General features: G+C 48.6%; 1 protein-coding gene across 1 annotated transcript in view; it reads left to right on the top strand.

The window, feature by feature from the left end:
• The window catches only part of FBH1 (F-box DNA helicase 1), a 31,567-nt gene extending 15,297 nt beyond the window's left edge, over positions 1-16,270 (top strand). Inside the window, exons 10-23 of the mRNA XM_076344352.1 lie at positions 2,478-2,646; positions 3,087-3,315; positions 4,001-4,090; positions 4,324-4,411; positions 5,102-5,188; positions 6,563-6,699; positions 7,807-7,906; positions 8,602-8,723; positions 10,566-10,641; positions 12,412-12,609; positions 13,242-13,364; positions 14,011-14,126; positions 14,990-15,124; positions 16,015-16,270. Coding sequence (XP_076200467.1) covers positions 2,478-2,646; positions 3,087-3,315; positions 4,001-4,090; positions 4,324-4,411; positions 5,102-5,188; positions 6,563-6,699; positions 7,807-7,906; positions 8,602-8,723; positions 10,566-10,641; positions 12,412-12,609; positions 13,242-13,364; positions 14,011-14,126; positions 14,990-15,124; positions 16,015-16,119 — 1,775 coding nt within the window. The 3' untranslated portion in view covers positions 16,120-16,270. The remainder of the gene's footprint in view (positions 1-2,477; positions 2,647-3,086; positions 3,316-4,000; positions 4,091-4,323; positions 4,412-5,101; positions 5,189-6,562; positions 6,700-7,806; positions 7,907-8,601; positions 8,724-10,565; positions 10,642-12,411; positions 12,610-13,241; positions 13,365-14,010; positions 14,127-14,989; positions 15,125-16,014) is intronic.
• Positions 16,271-16,676: the final 406 nt, after the last annotated feature.

The raw sequence follows: 16,676 nt of genomic DNA, 5'->3' as shown, positions 1-16,676 counted from the left end.
CAAGCCAAGAAATATTCTGCACTTCTGCACTGTTTTGAAAAGGGGAATTGCATAAAATTGAGGGAGCCTATTTAAATAGAAAAGGAAAAGTAAATCATCTCCCTCCACGTGCAGAGAGTTTCCTTTAAAGACACCACGCTGGGGGACTCCGAGCTAATGCATGCTCTCTGCCCGAAAGGCCTGCAAAAGGACACGTACAGCTAAGCACCACGGTACAGAAGCCACTAATGGTGGTTTCTTATGTCTCTACAAAGTCACTGTGTCCAAATGACAAAAACGGGAACGTTCATGAACCCTTGACGGGTTACGTGTAACTGCAACAAGGCAGGGCAGAAAAAGGGCGTGAGGAACCGCTGGCAAAAAGCTTAAAAGACTCATAATCCTTCTTCATTTTGGGGCCGGTCTTGTTCAATATCTTTATCAATGATCTGGACGAGGGGATCGAGTGCACCCTCAGTCAGTTTGCAGACGACACCAAGTTGGGCGGGAGTGTTGATCTGCTGGAGGGTAGGAAGGCTCTGCAGAGGGACCTGGACAGGCTGGATCGATGGGCCCAGGCCAACTGTATGAGGTTCAACAAGGCCAAGTGCCGGGTCCTGCACTTCAGCCACAACAACCCCATGCAGCGCTACAGGCTTGGGGAAGAGTGGCTGGAAAGCTGCCTGTCGGAAAAGGACCTGGGGGTGTTGGTCGACAGCCGGCTGAACATGAGCCGGCAGTGTGCCCAGGCGGCCAAGAAGGCCGATGGCATCCTGGCCTGTATCAGAAATAGTGTGGCCAGCAGGAGTAGGGAAGTGATCGTGCCCCTGTACTCGGCCCTGGTGAGGCCGCACCTCGAATACTGTGTTCAGTTTTGGGCCCCTCACTACAAGAAGGACGTCGAGGTGCTGGAGTGTGTCCAGAGAAGGGCAACGAGGCTGGTGAGGGGTCTGGAGAACAAGTCTGATGAGGAGCGGCTGAGGGAACTGGGGTTGTTCAGCCTGGAGAAAAGGAGGCTGAGGGGAGACCTCATCGCTCTCTACAACTCCCTGAAAGGAGGTTGTAGCGAGGTGGGTGTTGGTCTCTTCTCCCAAGGAACAAGCGATAGGACGAGAGGAAACGGCCTCAAGTTGTGCCAGGGGAGGTTTAGATTGGACGTGAGGAAAAATGTCTTTACTGAAAGAGTGGTGAAACATTGGAACAGGCTGCCCAGGGGAGTGGTTGAGTCCCCATCCCTGCAGGTATTGAAAAGACGTGTAGATGAGGCACTTAGGGACATGGTTTAGTGGGCCTGGTGGTGTTGGGTCGACGGTTGGACTCGATGATCTTAGAGGTCTTTTCCAACCTTAATGATTCTATGATTCTATGATTCAAACGTGGATGAGGATGCTTGCCAAAGCATCTGTTAGCTAACTGCAGTGTAAAGGATGCCTTAGAGTGAACGATGCAGTGGCAGAAAAGCTAAATGTGTTTCTGCATCTGTGTTCCTTGTAGAAGGTCTTGGAAAGGACCGACCTCAGGATCGTTCTCTATAGGGGGTCCACCAGAGGGTCAGTCTCACATTCACATGGGAAAGGTTGCGGTTGAAATACGCGTTGGTACTGTTCCTTTCATGATCTGGACTGCATCACCCAGAAGATGTAAAGGAACTCAAGGGTGAAGTGGCTGAACCAGTAGCTGAGTGTGAAAGCTGCTGTGGCAGTGGAGTTCTACAGGGAGACGTGGGAGCAATCTACCGGCCGGACCGATATCGGCACCAGGCAAAATGGTAAAAGGTGGTCCTCATGGGTGAGTAGATGGTTAAAAGCTAGGAAGCAAAAGTCGGAGCAGATGGTCAGTTTTCCGCACGGAGAGTGGTAACCGCTGGAGTCCTGCAGAGACCTGTGCTGGGACCTGCTTTGCCCAACGTTCACGAGTCATCTGGGAGAAGGGTGAACGGCAAGGTGATGAAGTTTGCTGACACTGTGTCATCGCTGAGGATACGAAAAGGGGCAAAGGAGGAGGTGTGCAGAGCCCTTCTTGTCTCAGGTTTCTGTTGTGATTGATGCTCCACGAGTGAAGCAACTTTGCCATGAGGTGTGGTCAGTGCTGTCCTGCAGCGAACTGGAGTAAAGGAGAGCAGCATTAGTGGGAGATCTTACAAGGAAATGAGCTCATGAATTGTTCAAAAGAGCAATTTTAACATTTCGTTTACCAAACTGTCTTTCAAGAGAACCAGTACCTTCACGTATGCTCAGACTTCTAGAATATTGGGTGATAAAAAGATTTTTTTTTTTTTAAAAGGCTTTTTGGCTGCAGACTAATTTTTCAAAGCTACTTTGCTCCACAGCTTCTGCTGATTTCAGTTGAGTCAGTGATTAAATTCCCATTAGCTGCAAATACTGCTGCTGTGCAGTTAGGACAGCAGGAGGGGGAAGGTAAAGCTGATGAGAGGTGTGCGGATTCATTCATTCATGCCTGACTCTGATGCTTTTTCTTTGCTTTCTTCTGTTCTTCAGGTTCAGGAAAGACCTCAACCTTGGTCAAGTATGCGGAGAAGTTTGCTGATCTGAATTTCCTTTACGTGACGTTTAACAAAGCTGTTGCAGAGAGGGGAAAAAGTGTCTTCCCTAGAAATGTTACGTGCAAGACTTTCCATTCATTAGCATTTGGAAGTGTCGGCAAACAGTGAGTGGGGATTTTAGATTCTTTCACTGAAGGCCGGTGGAGCAGGAAAAAGACATGTCAGGAAAGGAAGGTCTGGTTTTGAAGTAAACCTCCAGGACTTGAGGAAGCAAAAATAATGGGAGGAATTATTTCTTTCACTTGCTTCAAGCCGGACTGTGATTTACGGTTTCCAAATTCTTTCAGATTGGATGGGCCAGTGATTTTAGCATCCATGTGAGCCTGGGGAAGCAGACTCATTGCTCTGCTCTGGCATAGACTGTGCTGACATAAGCCCCGTTGCTGTTTTGGGGGCTGTTCATCCTGCCTGTGTTTGTAGCCAAGGAGCACTTCACAGGGAGAAGTGGTCTGTGCAACAGAAGTGAAAGTGAGCTTGCTTTTCCAGTAGGCTTTTGATGTGTTTCAACATGTCTCTCTATTATTTTTTGTCATCTGTGGCACAGCTATAAAGAAAAAGGCAAGCTGAACTTCTCCAAGATGTCGGTTTACTCCGTGAGTTTCCTTCTCCAGAACCGCAGTGGACAATCTCTGTTCATAAGAGGGAAAACAGTCTTGCAGACCCTTGAAAACTTTTTTGCCTCTTCAGATGAAGAGATCTGTGAAGCGCATACTCCTGTTAGCTTCAGAAATACTCATGGCCAGAGAGAACCTGTCAGTCAAGTAGAAAAGAAAGTGAGTATCTGAGATGAAGCAAGACTCGGGCTGCAAGGTTTAGAAGGGGCTGTAGTTATCTCACATTTCTCATAGTTCACTGGTATTTGTGCTCCAACTGTAAGAACTGTCAAAATATTTTTTTTCCTCTGGTGACAAATCCAAAGGAACTGGGGCTTCTTTGTTCTCCCTGTTCGCACAGCTGATTTCTGGAGAGGAGATTATCACTGTCTCTGCTCAGTGCAGATGTTTCTTCCCTGCAAGAAAAAGAGAGACGAGATTGCGTGTATTTGTATCAGTGCCTGAACGGCGCTGTGATACTACACGTAAAGACAATAAACATTTTTGTAGTCAATACGCAGAGCCAAGCCCAAAAAATTCTCATTTAGAGTATAGACATCTTAGCAACGCTTAAAGGGTAGCGCTGACATTGCAAACAACGTGGGCTGGAGTTGTGGAGAAAAATCAGGCTTTCTGCTCCGCATTGATCACATCTGATCAGATCCAGCCCAGCTAGCAGAAATCCCATTTGCAGCCGTTATTTCTGGCAGGGAACGAATCGACACCCTCAAAATATTCAATACCTTTAAGCTCCTTGCAAGCTGTCCAGAGAAGCCAAAATAAACACGAAGTGTTAATGTGCAGAAGTTAGGGGGTCTGGTATTATACTGTCCTGATAGCTGGGCCAAAGAAATGTTCTTTTCAGGGGACTGCATTTGGAAAAGACTACGTTGAGGAGAAGAAGTTAACTGGTGGTGACACAGAAGAGAAGCAGGAGGAGAAAGGCTTCAGAGAAGTTTGTTCATTTTTCCTTTTTGGCTTCAGAAGATGGTGGAACTATTCAGCTGTGTGTGATCGGCAGCAAAATCATAGAGATAATGGATGAGACAGTGAGCGGACGAGCACTAACAGCGAGTCTTTGTTCCTTGCTGCTGCCAGGCTTCAGAGAAGCCTTTCAAGATCTGCTGTGCCTGGACTGTTTTTCTGCTCAAAGCGATCTATCCAGACCCTTCTGTTTTCTCTTTCTAGATCAATGTGGAAGAGGCGAAAGAGATATGGCGCAACATGAAGAAGCTGGATGGAGACGTAGAGAAGAAATACAAGATAACTTGCGATGGTAAGAGAGTACAAATGTCAAATAGCCTTCAGATAAAGAACTGTAGTAGAAACTGGACGGATTCATACCTCTTACTTTTGGCTGTGCACCAGGAATGAGCATCAAGAAGTATAAAATTCCTGTTCTTCTGCCACTAGCTCACCAGGAGCTCAAAACAGGCCCAAAGGCTGGAAGCTTGTTCATTTTTCCTTTTTGGCTTCAGAAGATGGTGGAACTATTCAGCTGTGTGTGATCGGCAGCAAAATCATAGAGATAATGGATGAGACAGTGAGCGGACGAGCGCTAACAGCGAGTCTTTGTTCCTTGCTGCTGCCAGCATGTCCTTTCCTCTTGCTTCTTAGCACGTGTGCAGATAGTGCCAGAGGTGGTTCGTACTGGGCAAAACCTTCTTCCTTCTCATTTTCTTTGTGCGTTAAGAGCTTTGGAGTCATCAGTGTAGCTGCCTTCCTCCAGTGCAGTCAGGTTGTTTTGGGTTGGGTTTTTTTCATCCTTCATACAGCCAAGGGAGACAGAGCAACATCTGGGAGCAATAGAGATTTTTGCAACCCCTCCAAATGTCATGCAAATTCCAAGCAAGAAGTAGGGCCAGAAACTTTTTTTTTTTTTTTTAAATGGACTTGTTTTAAAGATCATGGTGTTTTATGATGAGAAAATTACCCTCTCGCTGACATGACTTGTTCTTTCTCTCAGGGTATTTGAAACTTTGGCAGCTCAGCAAGCCTCAGCTCTCAGGATATGATGCCATTTTTGTCGATGAAGCACAGGACTGCACTCCAGGTGAGCGGTGACAGGAGACAGAGCTGCAGCCTTCCTAAGCACTTTACAGAGAGGATGTTTGTGTGCTCAGGGGTGTGTGAGAAGTAGCACAATTAAAAAAAATTCTGCCCCTCAGGTGTAACATCATAATTGACCCATTGCTTGGTCCCAGATCCTTGCAAATTCAGTAAGGCAGCTTGTAAGCAGGCTACAAGAGTACATGTGCATCAGCTTGAGGGGTTGCTTTCAGTTGCTCTGGGCATCCAGACGTGCCATCCAGACCCTTTTGCTATTGCGTTGCTGCTAACAGGGAAAAACAGAATGCCAGCGTAGCCGAGGACATGTTTTATCACAAGAGTGGCGAGACATTAAATGGTTCAGCTATCAGAACAGCAGAGCTGCTCCATCCCTCCCCAGCACTGGGTGCAAGCCTTGCCCATTCCTTGCACCATCCCGGGGATTCCTGAGTCATGTAGCAGAAAGCTGCTGGCTTTCTTTGCCGGGGATATGGGGAGTAGCTCTCTGTTGCAAAGCAAGTTGAATTGGTTCTGCAAAGGGATCTAAGTGGACCGAACTGTGTGCTGAGGAGCAAAAGAAGGGGGGCAGAAGAAGGCCTGGTCCTTTCAGCAGATATTAAATCGGCTCAAAGGCTTCATCAGACCATCTCCCACCTGTACTTCACTGGAGACCTGGTCTTGCAAGAGTTTGGCTGTGCTTTCGCAGCTGTGTGCGATGCAGGCAGTTGCTCTGCCAGTATGACTGAGCCTTGGGCAGGCTTGGTCAAAGTGGCGCCTCAAGTTGTGCCAGGGGAGGTTTAGATTGGACGTGAGGAAAAATGTCTTTACTGAAAGAGTGGTGAAACATTGGAACAGGCTGCCCAGGGGAGTGGTGGAGTCCCCATCCCTGGAGGTATTTAAAAGACGTGTAGATGAGGCACTTAGGGACATGGTTTAGTGGGCATGGTGGTGTTGGGTCGACGGTTGGACTCGATGATCTTAGAGGTCTTTTCCAACCTTAATGATTCTATGATTCTATGATTCTATGATTCTAAGTGGACCGAAGGGCTTTCTGAGGTGTGCACTGAGTCAGTGTGCACACGTGGGCAGCGTGTCCGGGTCACTGGGGATGGGTGGTGGATTTGTGCTGGGCTCATACATGTGGGATTAAGATGCTGTGCAGCTACAGTCCAGGAAAAAATACCGTCAGACTAAAATAGTGGGAGGATGTTTGTAGAGCTCCCAGTCAGCTGCGCGCTTCCCTTTGCTTCTCCCCAACTTGGCTCCTGCAGCTGTGTTGACCCCTTCTTAAATGCTCTGAGTCATCAGGCAAGAGATATTGTACAGTTCACTCTTGATTTATCAGGCTCCCCCTTAATGCTCCGATGTTTTCCCGCAGCCATCATAGATATTGTGCAGTCACAGAAATGTGGCATAATCCTCGTAGGAGACCCTCACCAGCAGATCTATACCTTCCGAGGCGCTGTCAATACCCTCTGCTTAGTGCGTCACACCCATGTCTACTACCTCACCCAGGTAAGATGAGGGTCTGCTGCTGTCCTTCCCTGGACAGATCCCTAATGCAGTGGACAGTGTTTGACGTCCTTCTTCAGAAGGCATCTAACAGCCAGACTCCTTGAGTTTGTCACCGTGGAGTGTTTGCATTGCCCGGATTAGTGGCACGCTTTGCCGTTCACACCCTGCACTGCAGAGCTCCTTTGTGCCTCTTAGTGAAGTGATCCCATCACTAGGAAAGCCCTGTGGCTTGAAAAATGGGTACTGGGGTAGAGACCTTAGTGTATGGCTTATTTCAAGGAGATCCCCTCTTTTCTGGGTTGGTTCTCAGCTCCAGCTGAGTGGGCAGGGGCAGATACCCTCTCTGCTCATATTGCCAGTCAGTTACGACAGTGGGTCTCATGCACAGAGATGAAGGAGTTAGGAGCAAGGAGATGAATTTTGTTCTGGCAGTGACCTCCTCGAAGTAAAACCACACTGATTAAGGAGGACATATTTTCTGGCTGTACACACGATCTTTTTTTTCTGGCTCCGTACAAACTCCGACATTGCCACCTCTGCCCCACCAGTGCCCCTTTGTCCGTGATATCCCCTGCCCTGTTTGTCTGCCAGGGGCATAATTTTCATGAGCAGCTTCAGCTGATCTGAGTTTGCCCTGGAAGAGAGCTCCTGCCTTCTTTCAGCACAAGTGATGCTTGTGTCTCCGGGCTGGATTACCTAACCTGCTGTTATGCCAACTGAAGGCTCACCCTGATTAGTTTTTTGGCCTGATGAGCCACATGGCTACACAATTCTCACAGCTAATATAAGGGAGGAACTATGCCTTTGAGAATCCTTGCAGAAAGAATCAGCTTAAACCAGCGGTACAAGCTGCAACGCAACCAGCTCCTAAGCCAGAACGGCCACCGAAACACCCAGCTACCTGAGCTGCCTTTTCCCCTTGCACCATGGCAGCCTTGCCAAGGGGCAGGAGCCAGGGACAGGCACATAGGATTTGGGTGCTTTTTCTAAGAGAAAGGTTGTCCAGAAGGTTGGTGGGAATTGTATAGTTCCATATATAGTAATATTTTTGTACGTTCTAACAAGTTCCTCTTCTTTCCCTGCTGTTTCCTTCATTTTTCCACGTAGAGTTTCAGATTTGGTCCTGAAATAGCTTATGTTGGAGCAACCATTCTGGATGTCTGCAAGAATATCAGGAGTAAGACGTTAGTGGGTGTAAACCAAAAGGGTAAGTCATGTCGGTGCACCGCTCGGCTCGGTCAGCTCTGTTCAATGACTGGGAGTCACAGAGCTACTGCATAATCATAGAATCATAGAATCATTGAGGTTGGAAAAGACCTCTAAGATCATCGAATCCAACCGTCGACCCAACACCACCATGCCCACTAAACCATGTCCCTCAGCGCCTCATCTACACGTCTTTTAAATACCTCCAGGGATGGGGACTCCACCACTTCCCTGGGCAGCCTGGTCCAATGTTTCACCACTCTTTCAGTAAAGACATTTTTCCTCACGTCCAATCTAAACCTCCCCTGGTGCAACTTGAGGCCGTTTCCTCTCGTCCTATCGCTTGTTACTTCGGAGAAGAGACCGACCCCCACCTCACTACAACCTCCTTTCAGGTGGTTGTAGAGAGCGATGAGGTCTCCCCTCAGCCTCCTTTTCTGCAGGCTGAACAACCCCAGTTCCCTCAGCCGCTCCTCAGCAGACTTGTTCTCCAGACCATTCACCAGCCTCGTTGCCCTTCTCTAACCAAACAATAAATAAAATGTCTCAGGATTAATGTCAGGATTAATGATGATGATAATCATCAATATTAATTAAATATTAATATTAAAATAATCAGGATTAATTATGAAGATCTTTGTGGTTTAGATACCTGCTTTCTGACTGCTCTGGCTAACTGGGAATTTCTTCATGCAGGCGATGTGAGAGGTGGCATGGAAGGGAAGATAACAATCTTATCACGAAGCAATTTTAACGTGTTCGAGGACGCTGTGAAACTTACTGGAAGAGAGAGACCGATCAAAATACACGTGATTGGGGTAAGGGGAGATTGCCAATGCGTCTTTCACACCCCAACCTCAAGTCCCCAAGCCTGTTAGCACTTGTAGCAGCGACACCTACAAGTGTCTTGAAATAGGTGTGGCTGACCTGCTGTCGTCTGTAGCACCCAGGTTTAAAACTAATATTCAAGGATAAAGCAGCAATCTGTTGAGGCCGGGGAAGGGTTATCTGGAGCAGCTTTTCCTCAAATCTGCGCAGGCGAGGCTCCCTTTTTAGGCTCATCTGTCTCTTTTTTTTTTTTCATCAGGCTCAGATGAGACGGCAGCAGCTCCAGTTTGCTGCGTGGGGCTGGGGCAGGGGCAGGGTGATGTACGGCTGTAACAAGTCCCTGCAGGTATTTGCATTAGATGGAGTGCTGCTGACTGCCTTTGACTGCTGGCAGTGGCACGGTGTTCCTGCATTAGGGAAATAAAAATCAGCTGTAATTGCAGGCTGAGTGTAAAAAGCAATGAAAGGCAGTTGGCTGTGCCCTGAGAGGATAAACACATTTTTCAAGCTCTCTTGAGAGACGAAGACAATGGTTGAAGCTGAAGGTGACCTTTGGGCTTGTAGGTGCCACAGAGGGCTGTGCTCTGCTCGTTCCTAATTTCCAGTCCTGTAATGGTCTGTTCCCCATCTCGATACACCCAGGAAAGCCAGGGAAAGTTGGTTCACCAGCATTGTTGGTGAGGGAAATTGGGATTTTCAGCGATGCTGAATGTTAACTCCTTGAGGGAGCAACAGTTCTGAGGTTTGCACTGAATTTTCATCTGCAGAAAGCACCCATGTATCAGAAGAAGGAGAGTCTGCGTGTGTGCACGTCTGCAGAAATTCACGTGCTTGAATTGCAGGGAGGTTTTAATAAGGCTCCGCATTTCAAAAGCCTCAGAGGGATCATTAGTCTTCCAACCCTGAATCATCAATACCTATGAGTTGATATGAGATCTTGTTCTGCACCCAGAAACGTAGAAGCACGTCAACAGTTGTCCTAGCACTGAATGTGTTTGAGGAAGAGCCTGGTCTTTGGAATTTTAGGCTGATATTTTTATTTCTTTTTTGCACTGGGAAGCTGCATATTACAATGGAATGAATGTTTGAACTGTCTACCCGGTATCAAAATCCTCATCTGCCTTTGCAGTTCGGAATAAGTCTAAATTCAGACTGGCACTTCTTTTGATGGAACAAAACAAACTGAATTGGGAAACAAGGGGAGGAAAAAATACTTCCTGAAAGTAAAAATTGTCAAAGCAAAGCCTTTTGTTTCAGTTTACATGGAAACTGAAACACTTACGGTCAGTTTAGCAAGTTTATCTTCGTTGTGGTGGCCCGTCACTTCAGGAAAGAGGATGCAGTCGTGCCCGGAGCTGGCTTTCCCACCAAACAGCGTGGAGTCAATAGGCCAGTAGCATTTATGGCACGACAGACTTTTAAAGTTCGTTTTAACAAAGCAATGTGCAGCTGTTGGAAGCTAAAATGACCAAAACCCAAAACTTTTCTTGTTAGTGAATGGAAAAACGTTATAGAAATGTGGGTTGGTTTTTTTTCTTTGAAAAGACTTTGAATATAAAATTCTGCTGTAGCTCTGTTGTAATGCCAACCAGACAGCGTCCTGTTCTCTTCTCGCTGTCCGTCTGCAGAGCGGGCTGGATCGTTGCTTTTTCGGCTGCCTTTGAGCTACAGCCCCAGGGATTTCAGGAAACCTGCTTCCTTCTGCATCTTCAGCACATTCCCTTTTTCCCTCCCTCTTAACACCAACAACCACTGGGCCCTGCTAGCTTATCTAGAAACTCTAGACAGCACCTTTACTCCTGTATATTAAGATAAACTGTTGTTTGTTTTAGGGGCTTGCCCGTTTTGGCCTGAGCAGAATTTATGATATTTGGAAACTCAGCCAACCCGCAGATGAACGGAAAAAAGGTGAGTACATCCTCACCCTTCTCCCTGTGTTTGATCCTCCCTGCAGCAAGCACAGATGTTTTCGTTTTTGCTGCGGTGATGGAAAGCAACACGCTTCTTGGTGGTTTATTTTATATTTCCTCATGCAGTTACCTGTTGAAAACTGATTTCTCAATGGTAGTGTCGTGGGCTGTGCTATTTCGGCTGCTTCAGTGGCTGGTGTTAATACCAGAAATGCCGAAATTGCGGAGCCTGTGTCGTGCAGGCCTCCCCAGCTTTCCTCTGCGATGCCTCATCGTGAGTGCAAGAGCCCAGTAAACTCATAGATGGGGATTTTTTTCCCTGTGTTTTCTGATTTGACTTCATTTTTCATTTGTCTTGGGCTTTTCCCGTTTTGTTTTGGTTTTAAACCTGGTGTGTTGAATCTTCTAGCACATGCTTGCTTTTCACTGGTGGATATCATTTGGGAAATGAATTGTTCATTTAAAATCTCCCTCTGCCTTGGAAGCAGTAGGCAAGTATTGTTATATATGGGGCACAGAGACAAACAAAGGACTTGATGACCTGCCACAAGTGATTGATTACGTGGTTGTTGTTACTGGTTCTTTGGAAGGCGAGCTACCAGAAAAACTCCTTGCCATTTGGGTAAAAAGAGAGAATAATGCAGGTTGGAAGGGCCCCGGGGCTGTCTCTGCCCTGAGCCTCTGCTCCAGCCGCTCCGAAGTCACGTTGGAGTCTTTTCAGACTGCTCAGAGTCTTCTCCCTTCAATTTCCAAATACCTCTGGGGACGAAGGTTGTGCAGACTTTCTAGGACACATGGTGTAGAAACGAGTGAGCTCAGTGAATGTTTGCCAGCTGCTCTCTCCTGAGCTCCGTAAACTTCCATACCCTTCGTAGTACACCAGCTCTGGATCTCAAAGCGATGCTGTTTTGTGAAGCTACCCACTCTGATGAGAGCATCGAGCTTTGACGGTGTTTTGCGTCGGTAAAGAGAAAATCCTGAGCAAAAACCGCCCATCACAGAGCAAGGAGTACATCCCAAGCCCCTGCATCCCACAGCAGCGGTCTGTCCACTGCCTCACACTTGCTTTCCCTAATACTTACTCTGAAAGTTGATTAGAATTAAAAAATGCCGTTATATGTGTCTGTCAAATAAACTCATGTCATCTGACATCCTGGCCTGTATCAGCAATAGTGTGGCCAGCAGGAGCAGGGAAGTGATCGTGCCCCTGTACTCGGCACTGGTGAGGCCGCACCTCGAATACTGTGTTCAGTTTTGGGCCCCTCACTCCAAGAAGGACATCGAGGTGCTGGAGCGTGTCCAGAGAAGGGCAACGAGGCTGGTGAGGGGTCTGGAGCACAAGTCTGATGAGGAGCGGCTGAGGGAACTGGGGTTGTTTAGCCTGGAGAAGAGGAGGCTGAGGGGAGACCTCATCGCTCTCTACAACCACCTGAAAGGAGGTTGTAGCGAGGTGGGGGTCGGTCTCTTCTCCCAAGTAACAAGCGACAGGACGAGAGGAAACGGCCTCAAGTTGTGCCAGGGGAGGTTTAGATTGGACGTGAGGAAAAATGTCTTTACTGAAAGAGTGGTGAAACATTGGAACAGGCTGTCCAGGGGAGTGGTGGAGTCCCCATCCCTGGAGGTATTTAAAAGACGTGTAGATGAGGCACTGAGGGACATGGTTTAGTGGGCATGGTGGTGTTGGGTCGACGGTTGGACTCGATGATCTTAGAGGTCTTTTCCAACCTTAATGATTCTATGATTCTATGATCTGGTACTTTCTTTTCAGCAAACCTTGTTATAAATGACTCCTTTATCAAAAAATGGGAAGAAACTCAGGGCTTCCTCGGTTTAAGGGAATATGTAGAGAACATCGATGACAAAGACCTGGAAGCGAAGATTGCGATAGTGAAGAAATACAAAGAGCGGATCCCTGAGCTGGTGCAGAAGATTGAGAGCAGCCACGTGTCACAAAGAGCCATGGCAGGTAAAGCCAAGCTGGGTCTTTGATAGAGGATCAAATTCAGGTCTCTTTTCGATCCAGCTTCAGTGCTGAATCCACCTCGTTCTGCAAAAAAGCTACATTTGGATCAAGTCGGTCTTTTAGGGAGAAAGGAAGTTGAACAGCAGCTTTTGGGGTACATCTGGGACTCCAGGTGAAGTTCAGTGCAATGAATCTGCCACCAAAGGATTGCTCAATGTGACTTTGCTAGAGGTGAATAAACGTTTGGACACAGTATTTCCTGCAGTTGGAACGCCCTAGCACTTGATCTTGCTTTTTGGGATTCCTGTTGTAATTGCCCTCCAACTTGCTGACTAAAATTTGGGGAGGGGACAGAGCAATCAAGTCAAAAATTCACCAGACAAAGAACATTCCTGTTTGGGAGCTGGGGCTCAGGCTGCTGAGAACCAGGCATTTTCCTTGGCAGGGAAGTTGTCTTCAGCAGCCTAGATTCCCGATAGAGGTGCTTTCCTTCTGATTTATATTTGGGGAGAAGGGAAATGGATGCAGAAGGAAATAATTTCATTTGACTCAGCGCCTTGTGAAATTAAAAATACCATCACTGCTGCGATGACTGATCTTTTTTCCTCCTTGTTCCCCACGTGCGCTGGTTACAGATTACATAATAGGTACTGTCCACCAAGCCAAAGGCCTGGAGTTTGATACGGTGCTGATCGCAGATGACTTCAAGCAAGTACCGTGTCTCAGTGGCAATTACCAGAGAACTAACTTCAGTATCGGTAAGGGAACAGCTGCGCGTCGTACCCATCCTGATCTGAAAGTGGGAGAGCAAAGCATGCTGCCGGCGCTTGTCCTGCAAGCCCGTGCTTCTTGGTGGCGTCAAGTGCCACTGGCTGTCCTAGTGATCATTGATCTTGTCATAGTTTCCTTCACAGCGAGATAAGGGCGGGGGAATATTCCTGCGCTCGAGCTTGTAGCCATCTAGCAAGGGAAAGAGCAACTCCACACTTGGGAAAGACACTGCTTTCCTTAGGTGCCACAGTTGATGCTTTGGAAGAGCTGGTCTCTTCCCAGTGAGCAGAGAGGAGCCTGCAGAGTGAACCTAGAGACTGAGAAACTCTTCCAGTGCCAAGTCTGTGCCCGGGAGGTGGGAAAACACATAGCAGTGAGTGGCTTCTCCGGGCATGTAGAGTCCTGCCTTTGCCTGGAAGGGAGAACGTGGAACGAGACAGGAGTTATCGGCGGTGTCAGGAACTGCACAGCAAACGCAGGAGAGTGCTGCACAGCTCTGCTGCTCTGCAAGTTCATGCTCTCCCAGAGAAGCACCGAGTGTCCTTCCAGAAGCATTCGCTGAAGCGCTAGAAGAATGGCAGAGCTGTTCATTCTTGTTCTCTAAAGCTATTGATGATCTTTCCTCCAACCTAGGCATCAACCTCAGGTATCCTGAGGATGAATGGAACCTGCTCTACGTAGCAGTGACACGCGCAAAGAAGTATTTGCTAATGTCAAAGTCCCTGGAACACCTTTTAGCATTGGCTGGGGTAAGTGAAATCTTTCCGAGGTAAGCAAATCCTCAAGCGGGGCAATTTAGGGTCCCGATACCTGCACTTCGTAGCACGCTGCACCAAAGCAAGGCATCGTCATGCGCGATCCGGCTGAGCAGCCCTGCCTGTGGGCTGCAGCAGTTCCTCAGCTGGTGTGTGAGCGCTCCAGAGGCAGAGCAGACAGCCGGAGAGGGCAAACTCCCAGACGCGCTGCTGTCTCGTTAGGATTTGGAGTCTCGAGGCAGCTCTGCAAGCGATAACACCTCAGGCAGGACGGACAGCTGCCAATTTAAAAAGGCGCCAAGAGAGGCAGCGCCCACTACTCGCATTACGCATCTCCGATTATTATGTTTGGAGGGGGGGGTGTGGTAGAGAAGCATAAAAGAAGATTGTCATAAGGTTCACCTTGATCCTAGATTCACGCTGAGCGCGGACTACGCCCTGGCTTGTGCTGGCGTAGACCAGAATAACTGAGGTCACCTTTTTTCCTCAGTTCACGCTGCTCTGCACTGTGATTTTAGTAGCAAGACACAAGGTTGCAGCAGGTTTTTTTTTTTTTCCCCGGACCTTGCATTTGGGTGTTGTCTTCCACAGATCCTGACTTCTTATCTCAGTGCGAGTGTGTGGGTTCCCTTTTCTCTGTCTGCAGTGGTTGGCAGCTCTTACTTCCTTCTTTGCGAGTTGCTGCTGGCTTCTGCTTGGTTTTTGTTGTCACCAGGGGTTTGGGGGGGTTTTTTGTTGTTTTATTTTTTAAAAAAACATCATGTTGCAAGTCACTTCCCAGGGGGTTAAAAAAAAAAAAATATGAAACAACCAGTTCCCTCTGAGCGTCGTCGTTCCTTTTTTTTCATGTTTCTTAGGAGCATTTCCTTCGGGTGGAGCTGATGAGCGAGGCTGCGGAGGACGGGGCCGCCGTCCCTTGTTGTATGCCACAGTGTAGGGCAACACTGCAACCCGGCTCCTGGCTGGTTGTGAAGAAGCTCCCTTTGACTCGCGTACGTCCCCTCCCTGGGCCTCCGAGGTCACGTTTCTGAATCGGGAGCCTTCACGAGCCGCTCCAGTCTCTTGGGGGGCGGCTGTGCTCTGTGACTGTTCCGAGCTATCGCACCGGGGAGGGACAGCCCCAGTGCTAAGCTTCAGTGGAAGTGAGCAGGGAACATCCCATAGCTGGATCTCATGCCCGCAGCTCCCCAGCCCTTTGCTTCTGCTCACAACCCTGGCCCATAACGGGGGGTGACTTCCCGACCGCATGATTCAGGGTGGTGGTGCAGTTCCCACAGACCCGCTCAAGCCTTGACCTCTCTTCCGAGACTAATTGTGGCCTCAGGTGGGGCTGGTTTTGGGGGTTTCGTTGTGTCAGATCCCATTTCCGACTCTTGGAGCCTCTGCCGAGGCCATCGAACATCCGTCTGGGGTTGGCAGAGCACCCCTTGCCCCTGCCGGCCAGCTGGAAGCGACAGTCTGACTTTTGGGTCCACTTCTGGCTTCGGTCCCACCTTCTGGCTTGGGGGTTGATCCTTGCCCAGAAGGTGGGGTGAAGGCCAAGTTTCCCCTAGTGCTGGGATCTGCAAGCGCCCAGTAAATCCGGTGGAGCTCCGTGTCCACCACAAGAGACAGCAGATGGCTCCGAGCCGTCAGCAGGGGACACGAGCACCGAGACGGGCAAAGCCTCGTCCTTCACCAGCAAAGACCTGCACGGGGCCATTTTGGTTGTTGCAGCTATTAAACAAGCTGTCCCATAAGGGATTTCCTTGCAAGGGAGGTGGCAGGAGATGCTTTGGGCGCGTCGTTGCTCTCTTCCCTGGATGTGAGGGGGTTGCAGCCGAGGTTGGAAGCCTTCCTCCAGCCTTTCTCTTCTCTCACATCTCCTCTCCTTCTCCCGCAGAGCGATGGCAGCAAGGATGCAGGTGGCTACCTTTGCCACGCTTGCACGCAGCAGCGCTTTGGCTCTCTGACACCGCTCACCTTTTTCCCGGCACTTCAGGAATAGCCCATCCAGCTCTAACGAAGCCCTCCAGCTTCCCAGAGCCCTGGCTGCGTCCCGGAGCCGTCCTGGGTGCAGGACAAGGCCTGTCGTCACATCCCAGCTCCAAAAACAGGTGGATGTTGGAGCAGGATTTCAGACCAGCTCTGAGAGGAATCCTCCAGGCTCTCTGCAAGGAGGTGTGAGACCTTTTCTCAAGCCCTGCCTTGCCCTCCAGGAGCTGGTTGGCACGGCCTGCATCGCTGCGCAGAAGAACATGCACTATATAAACAGTATCAGACAGGACGGCTTTTTTTTGAGCGTTTCCCCTCCGTGACCTCTGTCACCAGGAAAACACCTCCAGTGACCTAACTGCCAGGATTTCCTTGCCTATTCCATCATGTCATGCCTCGGTGAAATCCCTCTGATTCACCAGAAGGAGAGGAAATGCGACGCTGAAAATTATCCAAAGAAACGCTTTATTCCTAGAAAATGGACTTTTTCCTGAAGGCTGTTTTAATGGGGAAAATTTTACCATCAGCTCTCGGACGAAGTCATTAACCTCTCCTAGCTCAATTAATTTC

This window comes from Aptenodytes patagonicus, chromosome 1 (assembly GCF_965638725.1).
Source record: "Aptenodytes patagonicus chromosome 1, bAptPat1.pri.cur, whole genome shotgun sequence".
Lineage (NCBI taxonomy): Eukaryota > Metazoa > Chordata > Aves > Sphenisciformes > Spheniscidae > Aptenodytes > Aptenodytes patagonicus.
Note: the sequence above shows the minus strand (reverse complement) of the source record. Positions and strands in the feature narration are given on the sequence as shown.